Consider the following 23,087-nt stretch of genomic DNA (forward strand, 5'->3'; position numbering starts at 1 on the left):
CAGTGACAGTTTCATACACAAGAGGGCGCCAACAAGTCACTTTACTTACACATTATGGCGTGTTAAACTGGATGTTTCGGAGCTTCTTTATAACCTTTATACCCTTTTAAGCTAACGTTTTAACCGTATGTGTTAAACAGTCCACAGTGTAAACATCATCCGTGTTTGGAAACGCGTTTATACGACGATGGGCGAAAAAAATACATATATATTACAAGCAATTTCTGCATTCCCACAGTACACCAGCAGCTGGCTGGTAGGCGCATGCGCAGTAGGCTTTCCTCAGCGGGCTCGAGCGCTGTGTTCATTCCGCATATATAAAGTTCAGCGCTTCGGGCGTGGCTGCACTGAACCATAGGTTTATGTACGATTTGTTTGGGGGATTTTTTTTTTTGGTCAAGTTACGTATGTGTGTGATATCTGTGATGTCAGCTGTTTAATGAGCGCGGATAGGACAGATGAGAGCGGGTGGTAGAGAGTGTTTTTGTGCGTTTTAACTGATCAGTGCGTCGTTTGGAGTGCGCGCGCGCTTCACTCTGAATGTAACTGTCGCTGTGTTTAGGCTTCAGCGCACGAGACTATCGATCTGTCGTGAAACTGCTTTACGGCAACTTTGAGTGACTGCTGTTTGGATTTCTGATGTCGTTTTTGTTCACGGGACGTCGCAGGCTTTCTGTTTGCCGTTTCCCGAGTGCAACTTTTTAAATTCGTGACTCAACCTTCTTACGCTGCGCCTTCTTCCGTTCCTTTGAGAAAAAAAACGGTTAAATAGCTGCTGCGCTCGAGCCGCAAGCTTTCCGGCTCGACACACCGTCGGCTTGCTTTTGATTTTTTTTCATTAGATTTTTGCCTCTTAAAAGCGCAGTTGTGTATCGAGCTGGTAGTTTACTCGGAGCCATGGGCTGCACGGTGAGCGCCGAGGACAAGGCGGCCGCCGAAAGGTCGAAAATGATCGACAAAAACCTCCGTGAAGATGGCGAGAAGGCGGCGAGAGAAGTGAAGCTGCTGCTGCTCGGTAAGTCACCGCACGCGCCGCGGGGGGGGTCAGTGAAGGGGGGGGGGTGTCACTCACTTCCGTTTGGGAATGAACACCAACGGCATTTTATTACAATTTAATTCACACATAAATGTACACATGAGCAGGTCCGTACACCCGACACTGGTTAATCTCCTGCTGTGTAGCTGTTAATGTCTCTGCTTTTTTATATAAACCGCCATTTCTGAGGAAAAACCGTTCAGTTTTTTTTGTTTTCAAACTGTTTACAGGCCTCGTGTGTAGCTCTCAAACACTCAGTGTCATTACTGAGGCCACGGAAAAGTAGCACTGCATTAAAGATCAGCACCCCTCCCTTCCTCTCCCTCTTTCTCACTCTCACACACACACACACACACACATGCACATGCACATATACACACCCCAATATTTGTGGGTTTCCTGTCGTGTGTGTGTGCAGCAGAACCTTGACTTTCTTACACACACTGTTTGTACAGATTGAACAAGGATTATCAAGACTCTCGTATCCCATTTAAAAAAAAAAAAACAATCAAAGCCTGAAACAATATGACTAGATATTTCCAATAAATGTATTCTGGATATCTTCTGGAATCTCCCCTGCATGGTCACCTGCAAATAATTAACTTTAATGGTGGCACTTATGACATCAGATTATTATTTTTACCCTTCTTATACTTTACAAAGTCACCGCCAAACCAGCTAGATGCTTGCTTTTTCCAGCTGCCTCTTCTGTGCTATTTTTCATACCGTGTCATTATGTGATGGTGGACATGCTGTGGTAGCATGCTCTTAGCCAGACATAAGGCAGTAAAATCTCAAAACCCAATCAGGTCAAAAATAACTGGCTGTGAACTCCTGCAGTTCCCTGTTGAATCCGCACCGAGTGATAGCGTAGACGAACGTTTAGCCAAAGACGAGGCTTTGAGGTTCTCCTTCAGGCACTTCCTTAAAGTGGCACTTCCTTCTGCTTTCTTATCCACGTTTATTTTGTGTGTCTGTAATGTTCGTACGTGGAGACTGTTAACTAGCATATTATATATTTTATGAGTTAAACTGTGGAAACCCTGGTTATTTATTGACTTTCAGGTAGGTGTGAGTTTAAATGCAGAACAGAACCTCCATGGAAACCACAGATATGACAAAACGTCTGCACTCTCCAGGCTGCAATACCACTCGTATGGCTCATTGGGTGTACACTGTAGAGTGTAAAATTATACTTGGGAGCACTCTCATTTGGGTGGTTCCATTGCCTGTCCTGGTGTATAATTGCCAGTGTTGATTCCTGAACTTATTACAAGTGTACAGACTACAGAAAGCTAGGGATGGAAAAATGACTGCGTCCTTCTGGGTAGCAGACTCTTACAATTCTGAAGTGCTATAGAGCTTTAGATCAGAGAGTCACGAAGCAAATCTAGTCTTCCCTTCAGACGTGGAACGTGAGAGTGAAAGAAAACGAGAGGTGAACAAGCGGGACGGTGGGAAAAGCGAGAATACTTTCGATCACATTTCCATATAATAAGAGATACGATGTCTTATCCAGAGATCGTCTGAAGCACCAATAAGTCGTTCCACAAATTCACGGCACTGTAGACTTGCAAAGTTGCATAGAATCATCTTCTATGAAGACACTACTGGATTTGATGGCTTAGAACCCAGGTCATGGGTTTAATCAGTAAAAGGGCATAACTCCATAGGAAAGTTAAATGGAACACAGTTTAATCCCAGCAGTATCGAAATCCTTGGTGTGCTGTAGTTTAATCAAAATGTTGTTTTATTCACATGTATAGCTCGCTTCCTGCAATCGTAGATCATGCAAAGGTCACTGACTCCCCTGGTTGGTGTGGCGTAAGTAAGCTTTGTGTAATTAGGGGGGGGGGGGGAGTGGTGCAACTGCATAAGGTTGCAACATCAAATTCCAAAGATGATGTAACTATCCATATCCTGGAGTCTAAAAGTACAGTACAGCCTTGGTGGGAAATGTGGCTCAATGGAGCACCGAAGGTATCTCGAGCGTAGTTTGGGTTCTCATGCAAGTGCAATCAGTAGCTTAATAAAACAATACTTGATTGAACCCTGTGAACCAGTGATGGTGTATTGCATTGTTTGCCAGCTGGTGGGAGCCATCAATGACATTATACAATGAATTACAGACTGAAAAGTATTCTTTTTTTTTTTTTTTTTTTTAAATCAATGGCTATTTCTAAGATTTATTTTTTTATTTGATTTTATTTTCTACAGTCCTGCATTGCCAACCCATATTCTTGGGAATAGAAAGCAAAAAAATATATATATATATTGAATTGAGCTTTAAATTGTAGACGCTTTTCTCAGAGATCATGACAAGTTCAGCTCATTAGAATTTCCGTTGCACGTCTTACACTGTCACAAAATCATTCCAGTACATTTACAACGTATCGTATCGCGAAGTCGATTTGCGGGTTGCATAACGGATTCCACCAGTAAGCTTCACACATGACTCGAACGTTTCCACGTGTTTATCTGAAACGAGCTAATTTTCCGTAAGGCAGGAGAAGCCTACTTACTGGGAATCGGTAAAACGTAAATATTTGATCTTCTTTAAAGAGTTAATGATTGAATATTCGGTTAGCTGCTGTGAACGGGGATTCTGCAAAACACAGCGTCGTTTTTCCACAGCAATTTGATATCCGTCTGGCCGGCGGTGCGTTGAACAGATAAAGCATAGCGCATTAATGAACAGAAATATTATAACCCACAGCAAAAGCTCGAGTGAATGTCAAGCCTACAGGCCTTCTGTAGCAAGGCACGCTCTAGCATTTGGTCAAATTAAACTGCTGGACTTTAAAAGGCTTCACTACTTTGATATTTGTCAGCAGGATGTTTGAAAATGTCACCGGATTAATGGACTTCGTGATCACAGTGACGGTTTATTTATTTATTTATGTACTGTATGTATGTTTTTTTAAAGAATAATCAGATGGTTGATGGAGGTATTTGCGTGTTCCGTTTAATAAACCAGTGACCGACAATGCAAATGAATTCAGTGCAAAATGGAAAGCGCAGCAACACGGGCGAGCTGCAAATCGGGCCGTGTTGTAAATTTTTACTGCATTTGTATTGACCGCTATTGGAAATGTATTATCTCTGCCTTGTGCTGCAAGCATGCCTGCTCCCACTCGCATGAGAGTTAAAACCGCCCTCTCCTGAGACTCCTTTTGTTAGTCCTGACACACGCTCTGCACCAAAATCCTGTCGTTCGTACAGGTTCATGTGAACAAACCGCTTAAGAAAAACCCCAAACGGTGATTTCAGTAACCTTTAACTGAGTATTCAGATCCCCATGCGTACACTCCAATACATAACGTATGTTAAAAGCTCTGCATGCTGCCATAACAGACTTCTATAGAAACTGTGATAATGGAGATTACCTCAAGGTTTATCGTCTTAATAATAGATTTTTTCCAGAGATCTGCTCAGCATCAGTTTCAAGGCAAAATGCTAGCCAGCATACAAAAGTAAGCTGAGGCGGGCGAATGGGCACGAAGGAACGTGTCACGTGTTGGTTAAAACCTGGTCTTTTCACAATGATGGTGACGTTTGTTGACCTTCGTCCTTTCTCGTGTCCCCGAGGTGCTGTTTTTAACCAGCCCAACAGCTATTGTTATAATGCAGAGGACGACAAACAAAAACGAAAGTAGGAAGAGGAGTTTAAAGAAAGAGAGCAGGCCAATCTTTTTGCCCTAATGGAGATCCTCTGGTGAAGCGGGTCACAGAGTTAACGTGTGCGCGGCCCTGAGAAAAGACGCGTACAAGCTTTGTTTTTAGATGTCTACAGAAACATGCCCACACGCTTTGACAGCAAGTGTTTTCTCTCAAAACACTCGACGTGTCAAGGTTATGACCCCAAACTGGAAGAATCCTAGTGCTGTTTGTTCAAAACAAGGCCTGTTCCATTTCTCTGGCCAAATTTGTACCACTCCATTTTACCACTTAAAATGAATTAAAGGCACAATTAAAGCTGGATAACATGATGGCATCATATCATATATCATTATACACCACCACCCCCCTTAAGAACTGAATAGAGTTTAAAATGATAATGCTGACATTTGAATTTTTTCTTCCTTCCTTGCAGTGTTAAACTTTGCTATTTAGCCTTTAAGATGTTTTGTTCCCAGTTTGTAGGAAACAGTGTTATGGTGTCTGATTATCAAATGAGCTTTCTGTCGTATTTTCTAGTCACAACATTAGTTTGAAGTAAAAAGGGAGGTATTGTGTTTGGGTCAAAGTAAAATAGTTAGTTAGTTAGTTAGTTTGTTTGTTTATTTATTTATTTAGGGCCATAGGCACCAATTAGTGTACTCCTTTGTGCTCTAATGGAGTCTTTCTGTAAAGCATGCACTCTCTCGCTCTCTCTCTCTCTCTCTCTCTCTCACACACACACACGCACAGCAAACCATCAGCAGTATTGAGGCAGCTCTAATTCGAGTGCGTGTCCATGTAAGCACTCTTGGTGTAGTTGTTTGAGCAACGTCTTACTTGAATAGATTCAGCTTGAGGTCCTATGCTTGCTCATAGGCTTTCAGAAACCATTACAGTCTCCATGCACTCGCAGCAAGAAAGCGTATACACTGCAATGCCAGGAGCAGATTTCTTCAACACCCTACCGATTTAAAAATAAATACTAATAATATTTCAATACTTTTATTTCAGAAGATTGTCTAACATCCACCGAAGACCTCAGGACATGGTTTCCGATCTCCGTTCAGACCGAACACTTTACGTTAATGGCATATACACACTGCCGTACAACATCTACTCGCCTATTCCAACAGTCTATACACACACAGCTCCTCTTGCACATGTTGCAGTTCATTTGCATGTTCTTCACATTCACTTCCTTTTTAATCCCTTGCTAACGGACATGCTTTATTTTCATTCATAAGGAAGAAAAAAATTTGGTTTATCAGGGGTCGAGTCTTTTTAACATCTGTTTTCTAATCATTGGTATGATTTCCTACAAAGTCTCGACGTATTTGCAGTAACGCAACGGCAAAATATTTGACTGAACAACCTGCGAGACATTTTAAAGGTAGAGATCTAAAATATGATTGCAGTTCATATTTAATGCTGGAATCGGTAATAATGGCCCATGTTTTACTTTTTCACTTCATCGTTTCTACTCATTGTACTACTAATAATAACGTAAATGTAACATGGTTTACGGTGAGCAGCTCTACGTTACAGCCGTTTGTGGTTGTTGCATCCCAGGTCAAACGTGAAGGTCAAAGAAGACAGACGAATGTCAAGCGTTTTTGTTTCCTTTCTCAAAACAGCCGAGTGAAAATAAATAAAGAGAGAAATAAATTGGTACTGAGGAAGCAGACTGATTAAAAATAGCACCTGATCCTGTAACTTCTGAAGGTGTAACTGCCGGAAAGACTCATCAAGGTGACGACGCCTTTCCGCTCGGTTTTGTTCGCACACGTTCACGCTTCAGAAACAGTAGGTGGCAAATCCAAAGTACACGGATTTGTGTTTTGCGATGACTCGATGGGCAAAAGTCTTATTTGTTCAGTTACCTGAAACGAAGCTAACGAGCTGTGAAGAACACAATAGTGTAAGGACACAAGGTGTAAATGTGCAAGAAGTGAACAGTAATTATCCACTCACATTTTAATGACGCATGTAAGACACCGTCGAAGTCTTGTGTCGCCTCGAACGGGGCATTTCAGTGGTGCTAATGTCCAGTGAACGGTAATCGAAAGCAGCTAATATTTACATGGCAAACAGGAGTTGTGTGTGAGAGAGATCTTTTGAGGTGCCTCGTTTTGTGCCTGATGTAACCACTGCGAAATAAGCGTCTTGTTTCTTCATCTAATTTCATAGTTCAATCTGATAATAACGTTACACATGCATCGCTGAAACGTATTAAAACCAGCCTCGTTAAAGTGTTTGCTTTCGTAGCGCCTACAGGCGACATCCGTATAGTTCCACAGAGTATCACAGGGCTCTGTTTGCCCTCCTCAAGTCTTTTATTGAGCTGCCCCGAGTTTGATTTTCTCTGCTATAATTAATTCATAGCAGCGCCCTGACTTAAGCGCCAGGCTAAATTAGTCCTCCAATGTTATCACCCCATCATTTCCTTGATATCAGGTTAGTCAATTTGTCTCAGACAGGTTGTTCTGTGCATGGAAAGGACAGACGCTGGCAATAGTTTCAGGTCACATGTTGCCTTTGACACGTAAACCACCAAGCTCTGAAATGGCCACGATTATATCTTCTTTAAACAAGAAACGATCGATCCAAGCTTCTTTACTATCTCGTAGTAGCTTCAGCGTCAACCTGACAGTCACTCCAGGACTTTAACGATCGTTCTGACCAAGAATGCTTGGTATGTCTGCAGAGATTTTTGTACAGAAAACTACTTTAATTGGTGAAATTGGGTCAGACACACGATGTTACCGTAGATAGTCGCGCTCACGTTCGAGGCACCTGGCTGAATGTGTATTGTGATGCCACACGACGTGTGTTGGCTGTAATCCGCGTTAATCATGAAAAAACGATTCAAAAGATCCTGCAGATGTCAGAGTTCACACGATTTTTTACGTTACTATCCAAGATCACGAAATCCCAGAGGGACTGCTTGCTCGAATAGGTCAACTTTTAGACCTATTGTGTTTCTGCCATGTTTCTGTTTGAAACAGGCACGGTCCTTATACCGAAAGGTCACACATCAGCGATATCAGCTCATACAGCTAACCAGCGGAGGCATGAGTGGATCTCTGTAGTGCCCTTAGAGGCATGTTATTAGAAATGTAAATTTGCCCTGTCCCCTAATTTACCCTACCTGACAGCTGGCAGTGTAGAGAACCCTCAGCCTGAAGCACTAAGCAGCAGTGTAAGTAACCACTCATTACAGCACGCATCATTATGGTGCTCCTGTAGCCTGACCGTCTATACACTTACTGACTGCAGTTACTAAATATACGGTAGACGAGGAGGACGCGTCCAGCTTGGCAATCATCAGCTGAAATGCACCAAGCAGTTTGAATACACCATATGGCCAAACGGTTGTAGACACCTGACCATCACACTCGGGGATGCTGTTTGAAAATCCCACTGTAGATTCAGTTCCCTGTGTGCAGGACGCTCGAGTTCTTCTACACCAGTCCATGTCTTCTTAAAGACCCTTGAGATCTAGTGAAGGGAGATCTTAATACTACAGCACATGAAGACATTCCAGACAGTTGTGTGGTTCCTGTGTTGTGGCAAAGGTTTGAGGAAGAAACACATATGACTCTGACGCTCAGGCTCAGGTGGCCATGTAGTGTATAAACGTGTAGAACATAAATGTCACTGACATTCTTCTATTTCTTGGATGTTTGAGATCTCAGATTTGTATGTTTTACTGTGAACTAAACGCACTTTATTTTCTCCTCCAACTGAGTATGCTATGTACATTTGTACACAAATATGCTACTGCAGAACATGGGTGTAGTGTTGTTGTTTTTTGAAATAGGCTCATTAGTCAGGGGATCATTGCTCCATTTTAAATGATTGTCTAATCCAAATTTAAAGGTTACCTTTTGCCAAGCCTGAACATGCTCTCTGAGAAATGAACCCAGTTTATGGGGAAGTTACAGTTTAGGCCAAAACTGTGTGTGTGTGTCTGTGCGACTGTGTGTGTGTGTCTGTCTGTCTGTGCGTCTCTGTGTGTCTGTGTGTGTGTCTGTCTGTGCGTCTCTCTGTGTGTGTGTCTGTCTGGGCGTCTCTCTCTGTGTGTGTGTCTGTCTGTGCGTCTGTGTGTGCATGTGTTTGTCTGTGTGTGTGTGCGTTTGTGTGCATGTGTGTCTGTCGATTGGTCTGTGTGTGTGTCTGTCGATTGGTCTGTGTGTGTGTCTGTCGATTGGTCTGTGTGTGTGTCTGTCGATTGGTCTGTGTGTGTGTCTGTCGATTGGTCTGTGTGTGTGTCTGTCGATTGGTCTGTGTGTGGGTGTCTGTCGATTGGTCTGTGGGTGGGTGTCTGTCGATTGGTCTGTGGGTGGGTGTCTGTCGATTGGTCTGTGGGTGGGTGTCTGTCGATTGGTCTGTGGGTGGGTGTCTGTCGATTGGTCTGTGGGTGGGTGGGTGTCTGTCGATTGGTCTGTGGGTGGGTGTGTGTCTGTCGATTGGTCTGTGGGTGGGTGGGTGTGTGTCTGTCGATTGGTCTGTGGGTGGGTGGGTGTGTGTCTGTCGATTGGTCTGTGGGTGGGTCTGTCGGTTGGTCTGTGGGTGGGTGGGTGTGTGTCTGTCGGTTGGTCTGTGGGTGGGTGTGTCGGTTGGTCTGTGGGTGGGTGTGTCGGTTGGTCTGTGGGTGGGTGTGTCGGTTGGTCTGGGTGGGTGGGTGTGTCGGTTGGTCTGGGTGGGTGTGTGTCTGTCGGTTGGTCTGGGTGGGTGTGTCTGTCGGTTGGTCTGGGTGGGTGTGTCTGTCGGTTGGTCTGGGTGGGTGTGTGTGTGTGTGTGTGTGTCTGTCGGTTGGTCTGGGTGGGTGTCTGTGTGTGTGTGTCTGTCGGTTGGTCTGTGTGTGTGTGTGTCTGTCGGTTGGTCGGTGTGTGTGTGTGTCTGTCGGTTGGTCTGTGTGTGTGTGTGTGTCTGTCGGTTGGTCTGTGTGTGTGTGTGTGTGTCTGTCTGTCGGTTGGTCTGTGTGTGTGTCTGTCTGTCGGTTGGTCTGTGTGTGTGTGTGTGTGTGTCTGTCTGTCGGTTGGTCTGTGTGTGTGTGTGTGTGTCTGTCGGTTGGGGGGTGTGTGTGTGTGTGTGTCTGTCGGTTGGGGTGTGTGTGTGTGTCTCTGCCATATCCCATATCTGATCACATTACTTGTGACCTGTGAGGGACCTGTGCTGTTTTAAATGTTCTGTGAAACAACCAGCACAACACAAGTAGTATGATGTCTGTAGGAAGTTTAGCTGCAAGCTAAAAAAAAAAAAAAAACAGACTTTGAGCCAAATGCAGACAAAGTTCAACAATGATAAAAGGTTATACAAAAGTGCCTATTTCATAATTATTCTGATTTTAGCTTCTTTTTTTTAAATAATCTTTTATTTCACATGCCACAGGTTCACATAGCACTGTCTTATACAGCAGTATAATAGCGGTACTTAATATCTTACCCATACACCCTCACTAAACCCACTTTTATAGCTAGGCAGTTAGGGTTATTTTGCTTTTCTTTCTTTCTTTTTAAAGCATGTCTTGTACACCCACATTTTTCCTAACAATAAAACGGGGTGTGTGTATCCTGTGTGGTGTTCAGCCAGTCTTGGCCTAAAATGGCTCAGTGTCTGATTGCATGTTACACTCAGGCACAGACACTGTAATTCCTCCAAATCCACAGCATGTCATGAAGGTGATGAAATATAAAGGAGATGCTGGAAACACATCATCTCTATTTTCTCTCGGCAAACTTGAACCTCCCTTCGCCCTCGAAGTCGAGGTCAGTCGCCTTTCGCGTGACGCAGTCAAAGCTAATTTTAAACGCGGAGAAGAATACGGTACGAGATGGAGAGAGTGAGGTTTTCTCCCAAGGAAAACGTTCTAAGGACCAAATATAAGGCTTTTCTCAGTTCTTAGGGTTCGAACGTATTTTGAATAAATAAGAAAATTTACCGGGTTGAGAGAAGGCTTTTGTTCAGTTTTAATGAGTGCTTTTTATTGTGTATCGTGTTGCTATAGCAACCATAAATAATATCTCAGAGACGAGCCTTTTGGAACAACCTGGCTCTAATTAAACCATGTTTCCATTAGTTCAGCTATCTCAGATGGGCTCTAAGCTGATCTATTGGTAGAGAACAGAAAAGAGAACTTTTTTCTTCTTCTTCTTTCTCCAAACTCAAGTGGATGAATTATTAGGTCTATGATGCAGATTACAATGGTGGTAAGGGTGAGGATGTGGTCGAGGCGTGTTTTTGAAGGAAACGAAAGAAATCGGGTGGCACACGCTGCGCCCGTCACACCTAAGTTTCCCGAGCTCATGGTGCTGTTGCAGGACTTGCAGAGTGAAGCACGAGATGATGTGTAGAGTTTACACATTACGATTAACCTTTCCACACACACACATCCCAACGACGAAGACCTGCTTTAAGGAGCAGTGTGCACAGAAGGTAAACTCTGGCAAAAACAATATTCATCTGCCGTAAGATTGAATAACTTTGTGCCACACTTGGCAGGATTACCTTGAAGAAAGCTGCTGGGCCATTTGGGATTCGTATGCTATTTACCACAGCACACCATCTGGTAGGAACAAGCCTGGAACTTTATGGAAATCATTATATTTGAATGACTTTTGGTCTGAATGGAATGCTAACATGACGAACGTACAGTCAGATACGTTAATACATGGACAGCGATTCATGCTGTAATGAGATGGTATTCTTCACATCATGAGCAGTTCTTTCTCGTCTCCATACTCTTCTCTTCTGGGACACGTTGATCTTTGTCTCATCCTTTAATAGGATTTTTTTTAATAGGCTTTTTTATTTTATTTTAAAATGAATAATATGCTCTTCCCATTTTGAGGTTTAGCGCGATTTACATCTTGTTGACTTACACGAATACACCTACCTCCTAGAAGGGGTTTGTGTTTGTTTGAGGTTGTCTGGTGGATGACAGAAGAATTCTTTCCCTGGTGAAGGGAAACACTCCTTCAGGTCAGGGTGGTTTTCCGTGGTCTTCCTGGGTATTTTGGTGTTCCTGAGCTCATTGGTGCTCTCCTGCTTTTTAAGAACACCTCACAGTTTTTGATTTATTTATTTTTCCCCCCAGCCTGAAGATGGTTTGCTTTACTGGCCGTGAACGTTCTTTGTATTTCGTTAAGAGAATCACATTCCAAACGTCTGCTTTCTTGTAAGTGAAACAATGAGGGAATAACACGCGCGCACACACACACACACACACACACACACACACACCCCTCAGACGGAACAGCTGAGCAGCCAGTTGTCCAGTTACCTTCGGTCCCTTAAAACGGTGCTAAATAAACAGGTACTTTGTCAGGGTCCAACTATTTATAGACTAGAGAGTAGTTTGTTCAGCTGAACGCTATTTCTTAATTATGCCAGGATGTACGCGTGTGGTTTTATGCACCTCGATTACATAACCACGTCCCCACCCACATAGCCTGGTGATGTGTGTGAGTCACCGTAAGTGATGCGTGTCCATCTCCAGGACAGCATGAAGTGTCCTCTGATCATTAGCTTTGGCGTAGTTTGAGCAATGTGCCAGCATGAGCTCATCCATCACACACAACCGAATTCCCACCCCGAGCTCCTACCCTGGGTCTTATACGAGCATGGAGGTCATCGTTAGAACACTCAGCAAAGCTGCTCAACCATCCTAAACTCATGCCACGGGGAAACTTCATTAAAACCCACATATTTTTAGCAATAATTTAATCCGCACTCATTTCAGCTGCTACTTCTCAGTTCTCAACCGAGACGACGTGAGGTGGGTTATATATAACCGAGAACTTTCTGAATCCTGTGTTTAAGGAAGCAGCTGTTCAGCATATGTGGCTAGTAACTACCTCGTAAAACGATGCAGAGTAGAGAAGCTTTAGAATCCGAGAGCAGGAGGGATGGAGAAACCAACAAACCTCCATGCCTGGCAGCAGCCATAATTGGATGGAGTCCCGGTTTTGCAGCACGTACTGTAGAGCCAGACCTCCTCATTCAGTCCAACGTGGCATCTTTTTTTTTCTCTCTTTTCTTTTGGTTCCATCTTTCCCAAAAGTGTCTTTTTTTTTTTTTTCCTTCTATTTTTTTAATCGGATTTGATGGAACCCGATGATGTGCGGCGCTGCCAGTAAATAATTTTCACTCCCTAGTCGTGGACACATCTGTTCATACTCTTCTTTGCTCATATTTCACGCCGTCTAGCTCGCTCCCGTCTTTTGTGCAGCTGTCTTGCGGTACCTGCTGGAATCTGTTCAATGCTGTAGGAAGTAGCTGCTCTTTCAGCAAGGTGCAGACAGCCTTCTCGTCTTTTCTAAACGAATGGGGATTTTACCGAGCTTGCGCTTGGCTCTGAATAGCCGAATATAATACAGTCCACTTGCTGCTTTCGATGCTCTCTTTGTCTCCTCTAATGTACTGTTGGCAAAATTAGTTCAAAATAGAGACGGTCATTTGATTCACATTAAAGCAGTTAAGGCAAGGGAGAAAAGGGAAGGATGATTACGTGGAATACAGAAATAGTATATTGAATTTATATCGCTACTATATTTATGGTGACGGCATGCGTTAAGTGACCATGTGAGAGTACACCATCCCTCCTATCTAGAGAGCATTGGCCAAAGGCATAGCCAGGAGACTAGACTTTTGCTCCAGTAGGAGGAACCAGATCAAGTCCAGGTCAGATCTGAACCCATGGACTCGGCTTTCAGCTTCAGGTAGCCGTGGCTTCAGATCAGTAGCATGAATGTTACGTTTATCGTTTATTTTAGCCAATAAGGCCAATATAGAGCTTTTATCATTCCAAGCTGGGGTCATGGCTATGCTTCCCGTTATACGTTGTGCTGTCTGTCTGTCTGAATGTCCTTGTAGCTCCAGTGACTGGAATATTTGTTGGGTTTCTTGCTAAGGACTTCTCCTTCTACATGGGTTCTGAACAGTGGTCCTGGGATTTAGTTTGGCCATATTTTCTTACCAAAACCATAATCATTAACGTCATCCATAACAGTCTACATGTTCAACTAATTCTATAAGAAGGATTCATCTCCAAACGCACACAGAGCTGAGGCCTATGATTACAGTATTACAGCATCGTTGTGTTACGGTGCTTATACACTGCATGGAGGGAAAATGACTTTCCAGTGACTTTGCATTTCGCCAGTGTTTCCACTATCATCTGGATCATACCATAAATAAATACCCTTGCTGAATCTGGTTCACCTTCTTGGCGACGAACCATGGCTGCAAACATAGACTTAAATAGTGCCTCTAGAAATAGTTCAGACCATTGACTGACTGATCAAGAGCAAGTTTCACCCTGATAGCGTGCACCCTGTGCGCGCGTGTGTGCGCGCCCCGTGCGCGCGTGTGTGCGCGCCCCGTGCGCGTGTGTGTGCGCGCCCCCAGGTGTGTGTGTGCGTGTGCATGCGCGTGTGTGTGTGCGAAAAACTTGCAGATTGAATGCAGATTGAAATCAGCTCTCTAAGTGAATGATGTAGCGAGCGTGAGCAATTCACACAGTACTGGCTGAAATCAACTGTGTTACGGAATCTCACATGGACATTGGTGCTGATGGGAGCTAGAAGATTAAGAGATTATATTTTGGCTCCTAAATCATGCATGGGGGAACGGTGCAAGAGTAACATGGCTGTTCTAGCATCGTGGGTTCGAGCTTCATCTCCGAATAATTGTATTCATGTTACTCAGTTCAGTCAAGTGGATCTGATATACGCATGTTAATTAAGTGAGCTTTTTAAGTGCCATTAAAAAAAATCTCAGGATATCTTTCAGCGCCCCCCCCCCCCCCAAAACCTAGTTTTCTAGAATGTCACAGTGTGTTTAGGAGAAGGCTGTTGTTGATGTTGTTGTTGTTGTTGTTGTTGTTGTTTTGAAATCCACTGAAGCCTTTCCTGATTTCTGAAAAAGAGGAAGCTACTGTTTCAGAGGTGGAAGTGGGGCTTGATTTAATGTACAAGCTGTAGCTTGCTTTAATATGCAGCTTGTTTTTCCTGCTTCAGCGACGTAGTAAATCGAAAGTCTGGAATTCGATACGCCGTACCGCTGCACCCGTAAGACTTATTTAACCGTTCCAAATCGCGCACACCCGTCAGAGCTGATTTAATGGGATCCAAACATGAGACAGATGTTTTCTGAACAGATTATTACTCGTTAAGCGATGACTGGAGCAAAGCCTTAAGAAGCGACGTTAATGAGGTCAATCGAGTGCAGATATTCATGCAGTTACAATCGGAACATCATCTCTATTTAGCAGAAGATGCTCAGCAGGATATAAGCACGCACATTTCCCAATCACGTGCGGACAAGCCAATAAAGCAAGCAACGTGATCCGACTGCAAAGCACATCCGTACGAATGAAGACACCCTTATTACACGCTTCAACACCATAAAAGGAGCCCAGTGTTGTATGTTGTTCGTGTGGCACTCTGGTATCTGGTTTGAACAGAAGGAAATGAAAGGTGTGTGTGTGTGTCTGTGTTTATGTCCGGATGTTGGTTTTTCAAATGTAGGCAATAGTGAGTCAGACCTCCACCCACAGGGTGCCAACAGTTTTTAACTGTATTCTCGAAGGTGTAGTGGTGGGATAATGTCAGACAGGAGCTTAGTCTCTGGAAGTTTTAATGAGCTTTAACCTTATGTTCTACTGCATTTGTCTGAGAAGAGAAGAGACTTTGGCAAACCTGCAGGAGCAAACATCTAGTGGGCTGATTAAATATGAACATGTAAAAAATTCATATCAAGTTATAAGTCCCTGTGGATTGCCATGTAGGGGGATTTAATTTACATTACAGAAACGTATTCCTAAGTAGCAGTTTTGTCCAATATTTGTTTCTTTTATTATTATTTTTTTCCTTCTAAACTCTGAGCTGTCTTTTTAGTCACTTTCTCCTAAAAGAACACAAGCAATGCTTCCTTCCTGTCTAAAAAAGAAATGCGGATCCTGCCATAAAGCTTTGCCTTACTAAGCATGCTCGCCAAGAACGAACACGGAAACGCGAATGATTATTATGTAGGGTTTATTTACTTACTTATCTATCTATCTATCTATCTATCTATCTATCTATCTATCTATCTATCTCTATTTATTTATTTATTTTTATATGAAAATTAATATTTAAGGAAACAATTCATATTTTCACTTTGAGATTATTATACTAACGTGCAATACGAAATCAATGAACTGTTCTTTTTGTGCTGCTACTAATTGTGATAGACCTTTATGGACTGTGAGACTAATGGAGGATGATATGGGACACATGCTTACCTGGCAGGGGCAATACCATAATCAAAGATGTGGTAAACTTGAATCTCAAATGGATCATTTCTAATGGTGGGGGACTGCATTCATGCTCTCCTCTTTCTTGCAAGTGCAGTGGCTCAAGTGGTTAAGTTCCTGGGTTGTTGCTCAAAAGTTCAGGGTTCAAGACTCAGCACTGCCAAGCTGCCACTGTTGGGCAATTGATCTCGGCTCTTAACCCTGCCTTCTCTGGGGCGCTGTACCGTAGCTGTTCCTGCGCTCCATTCCCAACCTCCTCATTTGGACTATGCAAAGAGAAGCATTACACCGATGTCCCAACCGAGGCCCTTCATTTGTCTTTATTGTTTACGATCCGTTAGACAGTAATGATGAGCTTCGTGTTGAGATTTAAAATTTCTAATTAGTCATAGTTTGGAATAAAGCAAGTGCTGAGTGGGCGAGTGTCTAGCAGCATTTGTTACTCATTTAAATTACCCCTGAATGTGTCATATTAAACCACTAAAAACGATGCAGTTTTGAATATGTTGAACTAAGTGTTAATTTATTCACCAAAACCAAAGAACAGTACGGTTAGTTATCGACTTGTGGTTACTGTCACTGTTGGCTGCTTCACCCTGTAGTGTAAATTTTGTGTAGATCATTTTGCGAGCTAGTTAATAACGATCACTGATTGACAATGGTTTTGGAAGTGGGCGTGGCCAGACACCCACTTCCAAAAACAAGCACAATAATTTGACAAGCATAATTTAACAAATTACAGAACATTTGGCTAATGCAGTCGATTAGTTTTTTTTTCAGTGTACCATACAAATTTGTCTATTTATTTTAATTCATAGCCAGGAAACTGTCAATTGCTGGGGTTTGGATGTTTTTGGTGTAGCCGAGCTTCGTTACTGGTTTCCTGGTTCTTTTGTCTTTTCTACTGAAAATTTCTACAGTAAATAATCCAATCTGCTATAGAAACTTTAACCTTAGGATGAAATCGCTAAAGCTACGTATCACACATGCGTTGAAGTATCGTATCGTACTCGCCAAGATTCTGTCTGACGACCTGACCTTTAGGTTGTTGATTGCCACATTAACTTGGTCATTGGAAGATGAAAACAAAATGCTCTCTGACACTGAGACAACTGCATTCTGTCGATTGCTAGCAAGACTGAGGCGAGGTCGTCTCACAAGGCGGCAAGGCAGTAGCCCAAAATGTCGTACCACATACTCTGATACGAATGCCTGTTCTCCATAATAAGATAGAAGGTACATAAGTTTGACGTAACTCGGAAAGTATCTGTATACTACAAGCAAGATACTTTATTCGGCTCTTCCGACAATCACAAATATTCTGGTTGCTTGTTTTTTTTTTACCAAAGAAAGTATGTTTGCACGTCAAATTGTGACAGGAAATGAAGTAATAAGCTAATCAAATTATGATGGCTGTACATGCGTACGGTTTGTGTTGAGCAAACCCTGTCTGAGAAATATCTTTTGTTGCTCAAGCATCAGGTAAACAAGGTGTGTCTAGGATACAAAACGGCTGAAATGCAATGTTTTCGACAGACATTTAAACGCCTGATTTATGACGGTTGTGATGGTTCTGTCTGATCTTTGAGAGACTCTGTATTTTATCATCACTCTTCCCAAGCCTATAGTTAACTGGAGCTTATTAATATAAGACATACCTGCACACCCAGAAAGTAGGGACATAGTGGAACAGGAAAGGCAGGCCAGAAAGACTCGAGCCTCAAAAGAAAAAAGGTACTGCACTGGTTCCATAGACATTGGAGGGTTTATTTTTGAAGCCACATTGCTACCTAGACATTTAGCCGTGTTATCAGAAATTTCAGCTGCTGATTCCAATACATTCTCTTCAGAGGAATTTAAACACTCTGCTTTTTTTTTTTTTTTGGTATGCCCAGAGTCTCAGTTTTCATTACGTTACGTTCTTAGCTTTAACAGGAAAATATGAAGAGCTCTTTTTCCAAAACTCGATAAACGCCAAAAAAAAAAGAAAAAAAAAAGTTTGTCATGTCATTTTACAGTGATGTGAACCTATATACTGTGTGTGTCATGCCAAAATGCTATATTTCCTTGTTTAAAATGTATTAGCACTAATTTAAGATGCAGTTTCTTTCCAAACCACGACAAGCGCCAAACCTGTTTTTTGCCTAAACGTTATATATCCTCTCGACCCATCAGAATTCGTTGAGCGCTCGACGCAATCCAACATGGCGGCGGTCTGCGGCGAGAGATGTTTGTTTGTTTGTGCGCAGTCTTCAAAATGAGTGTTTTTAACTTTGAATTTATTACTTTATTTACTTTATTTTATGTATTAAGTTGCCTGTTGAATATTATCATTACTATCGTTACTTTTTGTACAGTATAGCTTAAATGTGTTACTAAGTGATTGGAATGTATTGTTAACATTGTTGTGTATTTATTTAATTAGTGTTGTTTGTATGTGACAGGTTCTTATTTTGGTATTTAGTTTTACACACACATTTCCATCCCTAATTTGTTGGTTTTCAACCCTGCTTCTGGTCAAGCGCTATCACACCACTTCACCTCACTTAGGACAGTTAATTAGCTGATTAGTGTATTAATCAGTGTATTAATTGTTAATTAGCTAATCAGGTGTATTGTAAACGCTTAAAAGTCAAAGACGGGGTAGACCAGGACTTCCCATTTGTATAGCGCTTTTTACAATGGACATTGTCTCAAAGCAGCTTCACAAAACATAAGACACATAATACAAAAAAGTTCATTATACAAAGATTCAAGATTAATATTAGATTTATATTTAAATGTGTTTGTATTTATCCCCAATGAGCAAGCCTGTGGTGACTGTGGTGACTGTGGTGAGGAAAAACTCCCTTAGATGGAAGAGGAAGAAACCTTGAGAGGAACCAGACTCAAAAGGAAGCCTCATCCTCATTTGGGTGACACTGGAGAGTGTGATCATAAATATACAGTCACAATTTTTATTGATGAGGAGGTTGTTGTCCTCAAAGTCCACATGTAGCTGGTGTCTCCTCTCAATGTCTGAATACTTCATAATGAATATATCCTCACAGGGTCGGCCTCATCTCAACGAAGGTCCGGAATCTTCATGACACGGAATACAACTGGAGCTGGTACAATCTCTGGATGCCTCGGGATGGGTAGAAAAAGAGAAGCAGTGGAGAGGAATTAGCGTAGCAGCTTCCTGTCATAATGCAGATGGTAAATTGATTAATAAGCCGAGACTCTTCGCACTTCTCAGATTTGAACCAATTCCCTATTTGTACAGGCATCAAGCCAGCGCTTTAACTCGCCAGAGAAACAGTTCCTCCTTCACTTGCATTTCTCAGTGTTTTCTAGTGCCTCACTTCTGTAAGAATGCCAATCGGAGAAACTCATCTAGACAGGTTGCTGACGAAAGCGAGGCTGGGAAATGATGGCCCAGAGCCATTAAGCAGCATGTACAACGCCATTGCGTTTTCACGGCTAAGTAAAAATGGTGTAAGCAGAAGTGGGGGAGGATCCATGCTGCTTTGTTGCAGTGCTGTAGTGAGTACTTGGGCAGCCATGGGCTTCTGACCCACTTTCTATTTCGCAGTCGTTTGTTGCACTTCACTATTCATCCCACCCACAAACTGCTTTCTGTGGCATAATGCACGAGGGGATTTTATTTGTCACTCAGAACATATAGTTTTGAATCCTGACTCTGAATTTCAGGAAGTTGCATTACAGGGACCTTGGTTTTGTGTGCGTTGTTGTTGTTGTTGTTTTTTTGTGTGGAAACCAACCACTCTTTCACAACTGAAATCTGTACAGATGTAATCATTTTATTGATTCACTCTTCAGTAAATATTCAGAATCTCTTCAGCTATAAAGCACTCACTACAGTCTATAAAGGCTTACATTGTAGCTAGGTGCTAGGCATGATTCAGTTTCATGGACTTTTTTATTTATTGACTTATCGATTTTTATTTACACCGATGCTTGGGTGTGAAAATCCAGATCAGATTTTAGTAAAATACAGAAAGCATCTCGATTGACACTAAGGACCATGCCACTGTAAATTTTCCCCGTTCTGTATGTGTGACATGAACATTAATCTGAGCACAACTGCCTGGTTTTATACATTGCACTGCTGTCACACGATTGGCTAAATATTCTTCTGCAACAAAGGTTCTTTAGGGTGTAAGCTTTTCACTTCTGATGAAACACTCGGCAGCGAGCGCGTGAAGACAGATACAAGTCAAACTTAAGTTCATTTAATAGCAGAGTGTAGCCTAAGATACGCAAGCTGTAATTCAGCGAAGGAGAACTGAGCACCACTTTCCTTTAAGCCTTAAAGACGTGAGCTCAAAGAAGCAGAATATTCTGTCTTTAAAACGAGCACGAAAGAGACAAGTAGGCCCAAATGACGATGGCGAGAACCGTCAAGCTTTACGTCCGTATGTAACAGAAGACTATACGTCAGCCCGAGGTTTTCCAGATCATCAAGGCAGAAAGCGGTTAATGAGGAAACTATAGCAGAACGTGCGAAGGAATAATAAAATAAAGTGAAGTAAACCTCTCGGAGCAGCAGCGGTTTTAATCAAGCATTCCCTCCAGGCTTGCTTTAAGTTGGCTGATTATAAAGACTCTGGAGACACGACTCGCTCGTGATGCCCTGGAGACATCATTACAGCTCCAGTCTGAGGGGACACCTGCAACAGAGCAGCAGAGAGCGAGCGCAAGGCTGAGGGATATAATCAAGTGTTCCTCCAGTTCATATAGAGAGCAAAATCTGGCCTGATCAACTTACTATGCAGTCCTAACAGCTGTGCGGCGAGAAACCGGCAGATTTATTCCCCCTCTTTGCTTAGAGTATTGAGCGTCAGCCGGTCGGAGGTGTAGCACAGATAATAGCTTTGCTTCACATCTCTCTGTGAGTCACGGCTGCAAATTACATTTGAAGAAATGTCAGAAACCGCACAGCGGTAATAAACTTCTCGGACACTTATGATGTTCGAGCACGTGTTGATGCGCTAGACGAACTTGAATAACCTGGGACCAGCACTTTAAACAGGAAAGGTCAAGCGCAAACAGAACGGCAGGGAATTCTGGGTTCTTTATCCTGTTGCTTTGCCAAGCAGTAATGGCAAAAAGTCAGTGCAAAGGTTAATGTCTCGTTTCTTTAGTACTGTCTTTATGCTCAACACCGGGTCTATAGATCGGGTCTAGGGCTCGGGTCTATAGACGCCTGATGAGAAGGGGCTATAGACGCCTGATGAGAAGGGGCTAGTAAAAGATATACAAGATTAAGAATTTAGGGGACTTGATGTCCGACTGGTATATAAGCATTAAAAATTAGTACAGTATTGATTCAATTAGCTTTTTTTTTGTTGTTATTATTATTATTATTAGTAGTAGTAGTAGTAGTAGTACTTTTGATCTAGGAAACAAGATTGAAGTTCTTCGAGCTTGCTCCTACAGTACTGACCTTCTGCTGCCTTAAAGAGAATGTATTTTTTTTAACCTATCACTAGTGGGTAGATGAATCGGAAAGACCAAGAGTTAACGGTGTTTCAATAGATTCTCAGATCACTTGTCTGCTTCAACAGCTCTCCACACGAGGTCATAAAACCGTGTCTTGTTCAGTGTGTATGACGGAGCCATGCCTTTAGAATTACAGTTCAGTATAGTTCAAGTAGCACAGTACATCTTTTCTGTTCCGATACCAATACTGAAACCTCAAGTATCGGCCCACATCCTTTATTATTATTTTTCTTTCCTTTTATTTGTTTTTTAATGTTAAACTCTAACAACATTTTTTTTTCGTTTTAAATATTAGAAATACAGGGAGTCTGAAAAATCAGTAAAATTACGCATGTGTAAATAAAGCTCTTTATATCCATGTGGGTTTTTTGTTTGTTTGTTTGTTTGTTTGTTTTTTTGCGCTGGCATTGATACCAGTGCTGAATATCAGATGCGTGCCGCCTCTTCATGTACGCATGATAAACAATTTCTCAAAGTCATGTCTTGGCTGCTCCCCTAGGAAAGCATTAATATTTATTAGTGCTAATGCTAGATAGGGTTTATGTTTTTTAACGTTGAAGGTTGTAAGCCGAATTTCTGAGAAGACGCGTCCTTGCGAGCCCTTTGCGTCGCCTTCACCAAGCTCTGTTTGTTGGATTTGTTTTTGTTTCTTCTCTCCACCCCTGTGTGTGAATGCCTGCATGATTGCACTTTCACTCTGTGAACTTTGATCTGATAAGACAGGCATGCTTGATGGTCGTCCACATGAACATTTGAGGGATGTGGCCGTGTTCCCTCAGGGAGCAACATAGAGAAAGAGAAGGAGGGGGGGAAACGGGTGAGAGAAGAAGAATGAGGTGGTTTGCAGGGCAGCCAGAGACTCAAGGAATGACTACTGGTTTCCTAAAACAACCATTAAAAGCCCAGTCGAACCCCAGTGCTTCGCTCCCGGTCCACAACCTCGTCGTGCTTCGCTCCCGGTCCACAACCTCGTCGTGCTTCGCTCCCGGTCCACAACCTCGTCGTGCTTCGCTCCCAGTCCACAACCTCGTCGTGCTTCGCTCCCGGTCCACAACCGCTTCTTGACAGTACAGCAGCTAGACTTTAACTAATTTTTATAACGACAACATACATGTTCTTTTTTTAATTAGCTTAACTAGCTTTGGCCTGTGACGGACTGGCTCTCACCAGCTGCGAAGCTTAGTGCAAACATTCTGCAATAAGCAACAGCGCTCAGTGTCTATAAGTGACGCCATGTTACAAGATCTGTCCGAGTTTCACTCCTGTTACAGCATAGTGAGCCTTAGTGCATGGGGCGTGTGCAGCATTATTAGCTCCAATTCTTTCCATAGTGTGTGTTGTATGCCACCTTCTTAACATCTCATTATATTACTCAGGTGTAGACAAATAGTTTTCGAAATAGTTTCTACCCAAGTGCCATTTATAGAACTAAACTGTAGCTGATGGAGACATTATCACTCCAATCAAAACACTCCCAACATACTAGACATACAACAAACAAACAAACAACCACTAGATGTGCAATAAACTCTCTTCTCTCCAATAGACATATTCTTTAATCCTTCTCTTTTTAATTATTTTAATATA

General features: G+C 42.4%; 1 protein-coding gene across 1 annotated transcript in view; it reads left to right on the plus strand.

Annotated features, from left to right (window-relative positions):
- Window positions 1-309: 309 nt before the first annotated feature.
- Window positions 310-23,087, plus strand: part of gnai2b (guanine nucleotide binding protein (G protein), alpha inhibiting activity polypeptide 2b) — a 43,831-nt gene continuing 21,053 nt past the window's right edge. The window contains exon 1 of the mRNA XM_027146550.2: window positions 310-1,015. Coding sequence (XP_027002351.1) covers window positions 898-1,015 — 118 coding nt within the window. The 5' untranslated portion in view covers window positions 310-897. The remainder of the gene's footprint in view (window positions 1,016-23,087) is intronic.

Source organism: Tachysurus fulvidraco, chromosome 5 (genome assembly GCF_022655615.1).
Source record: "Tachysurus fulvidraco isolate hzauxx_2018 chromosome 5, HZAU_PFXX_2.0, whole genome shotgun sequence".
NCBI classification, from domain to species: Eukaryota; Metazoa; Chordata; class Actinopteri; order Siluriformes; family Bagridae; genus Tachysurus; species Tachysurus fulvidraco.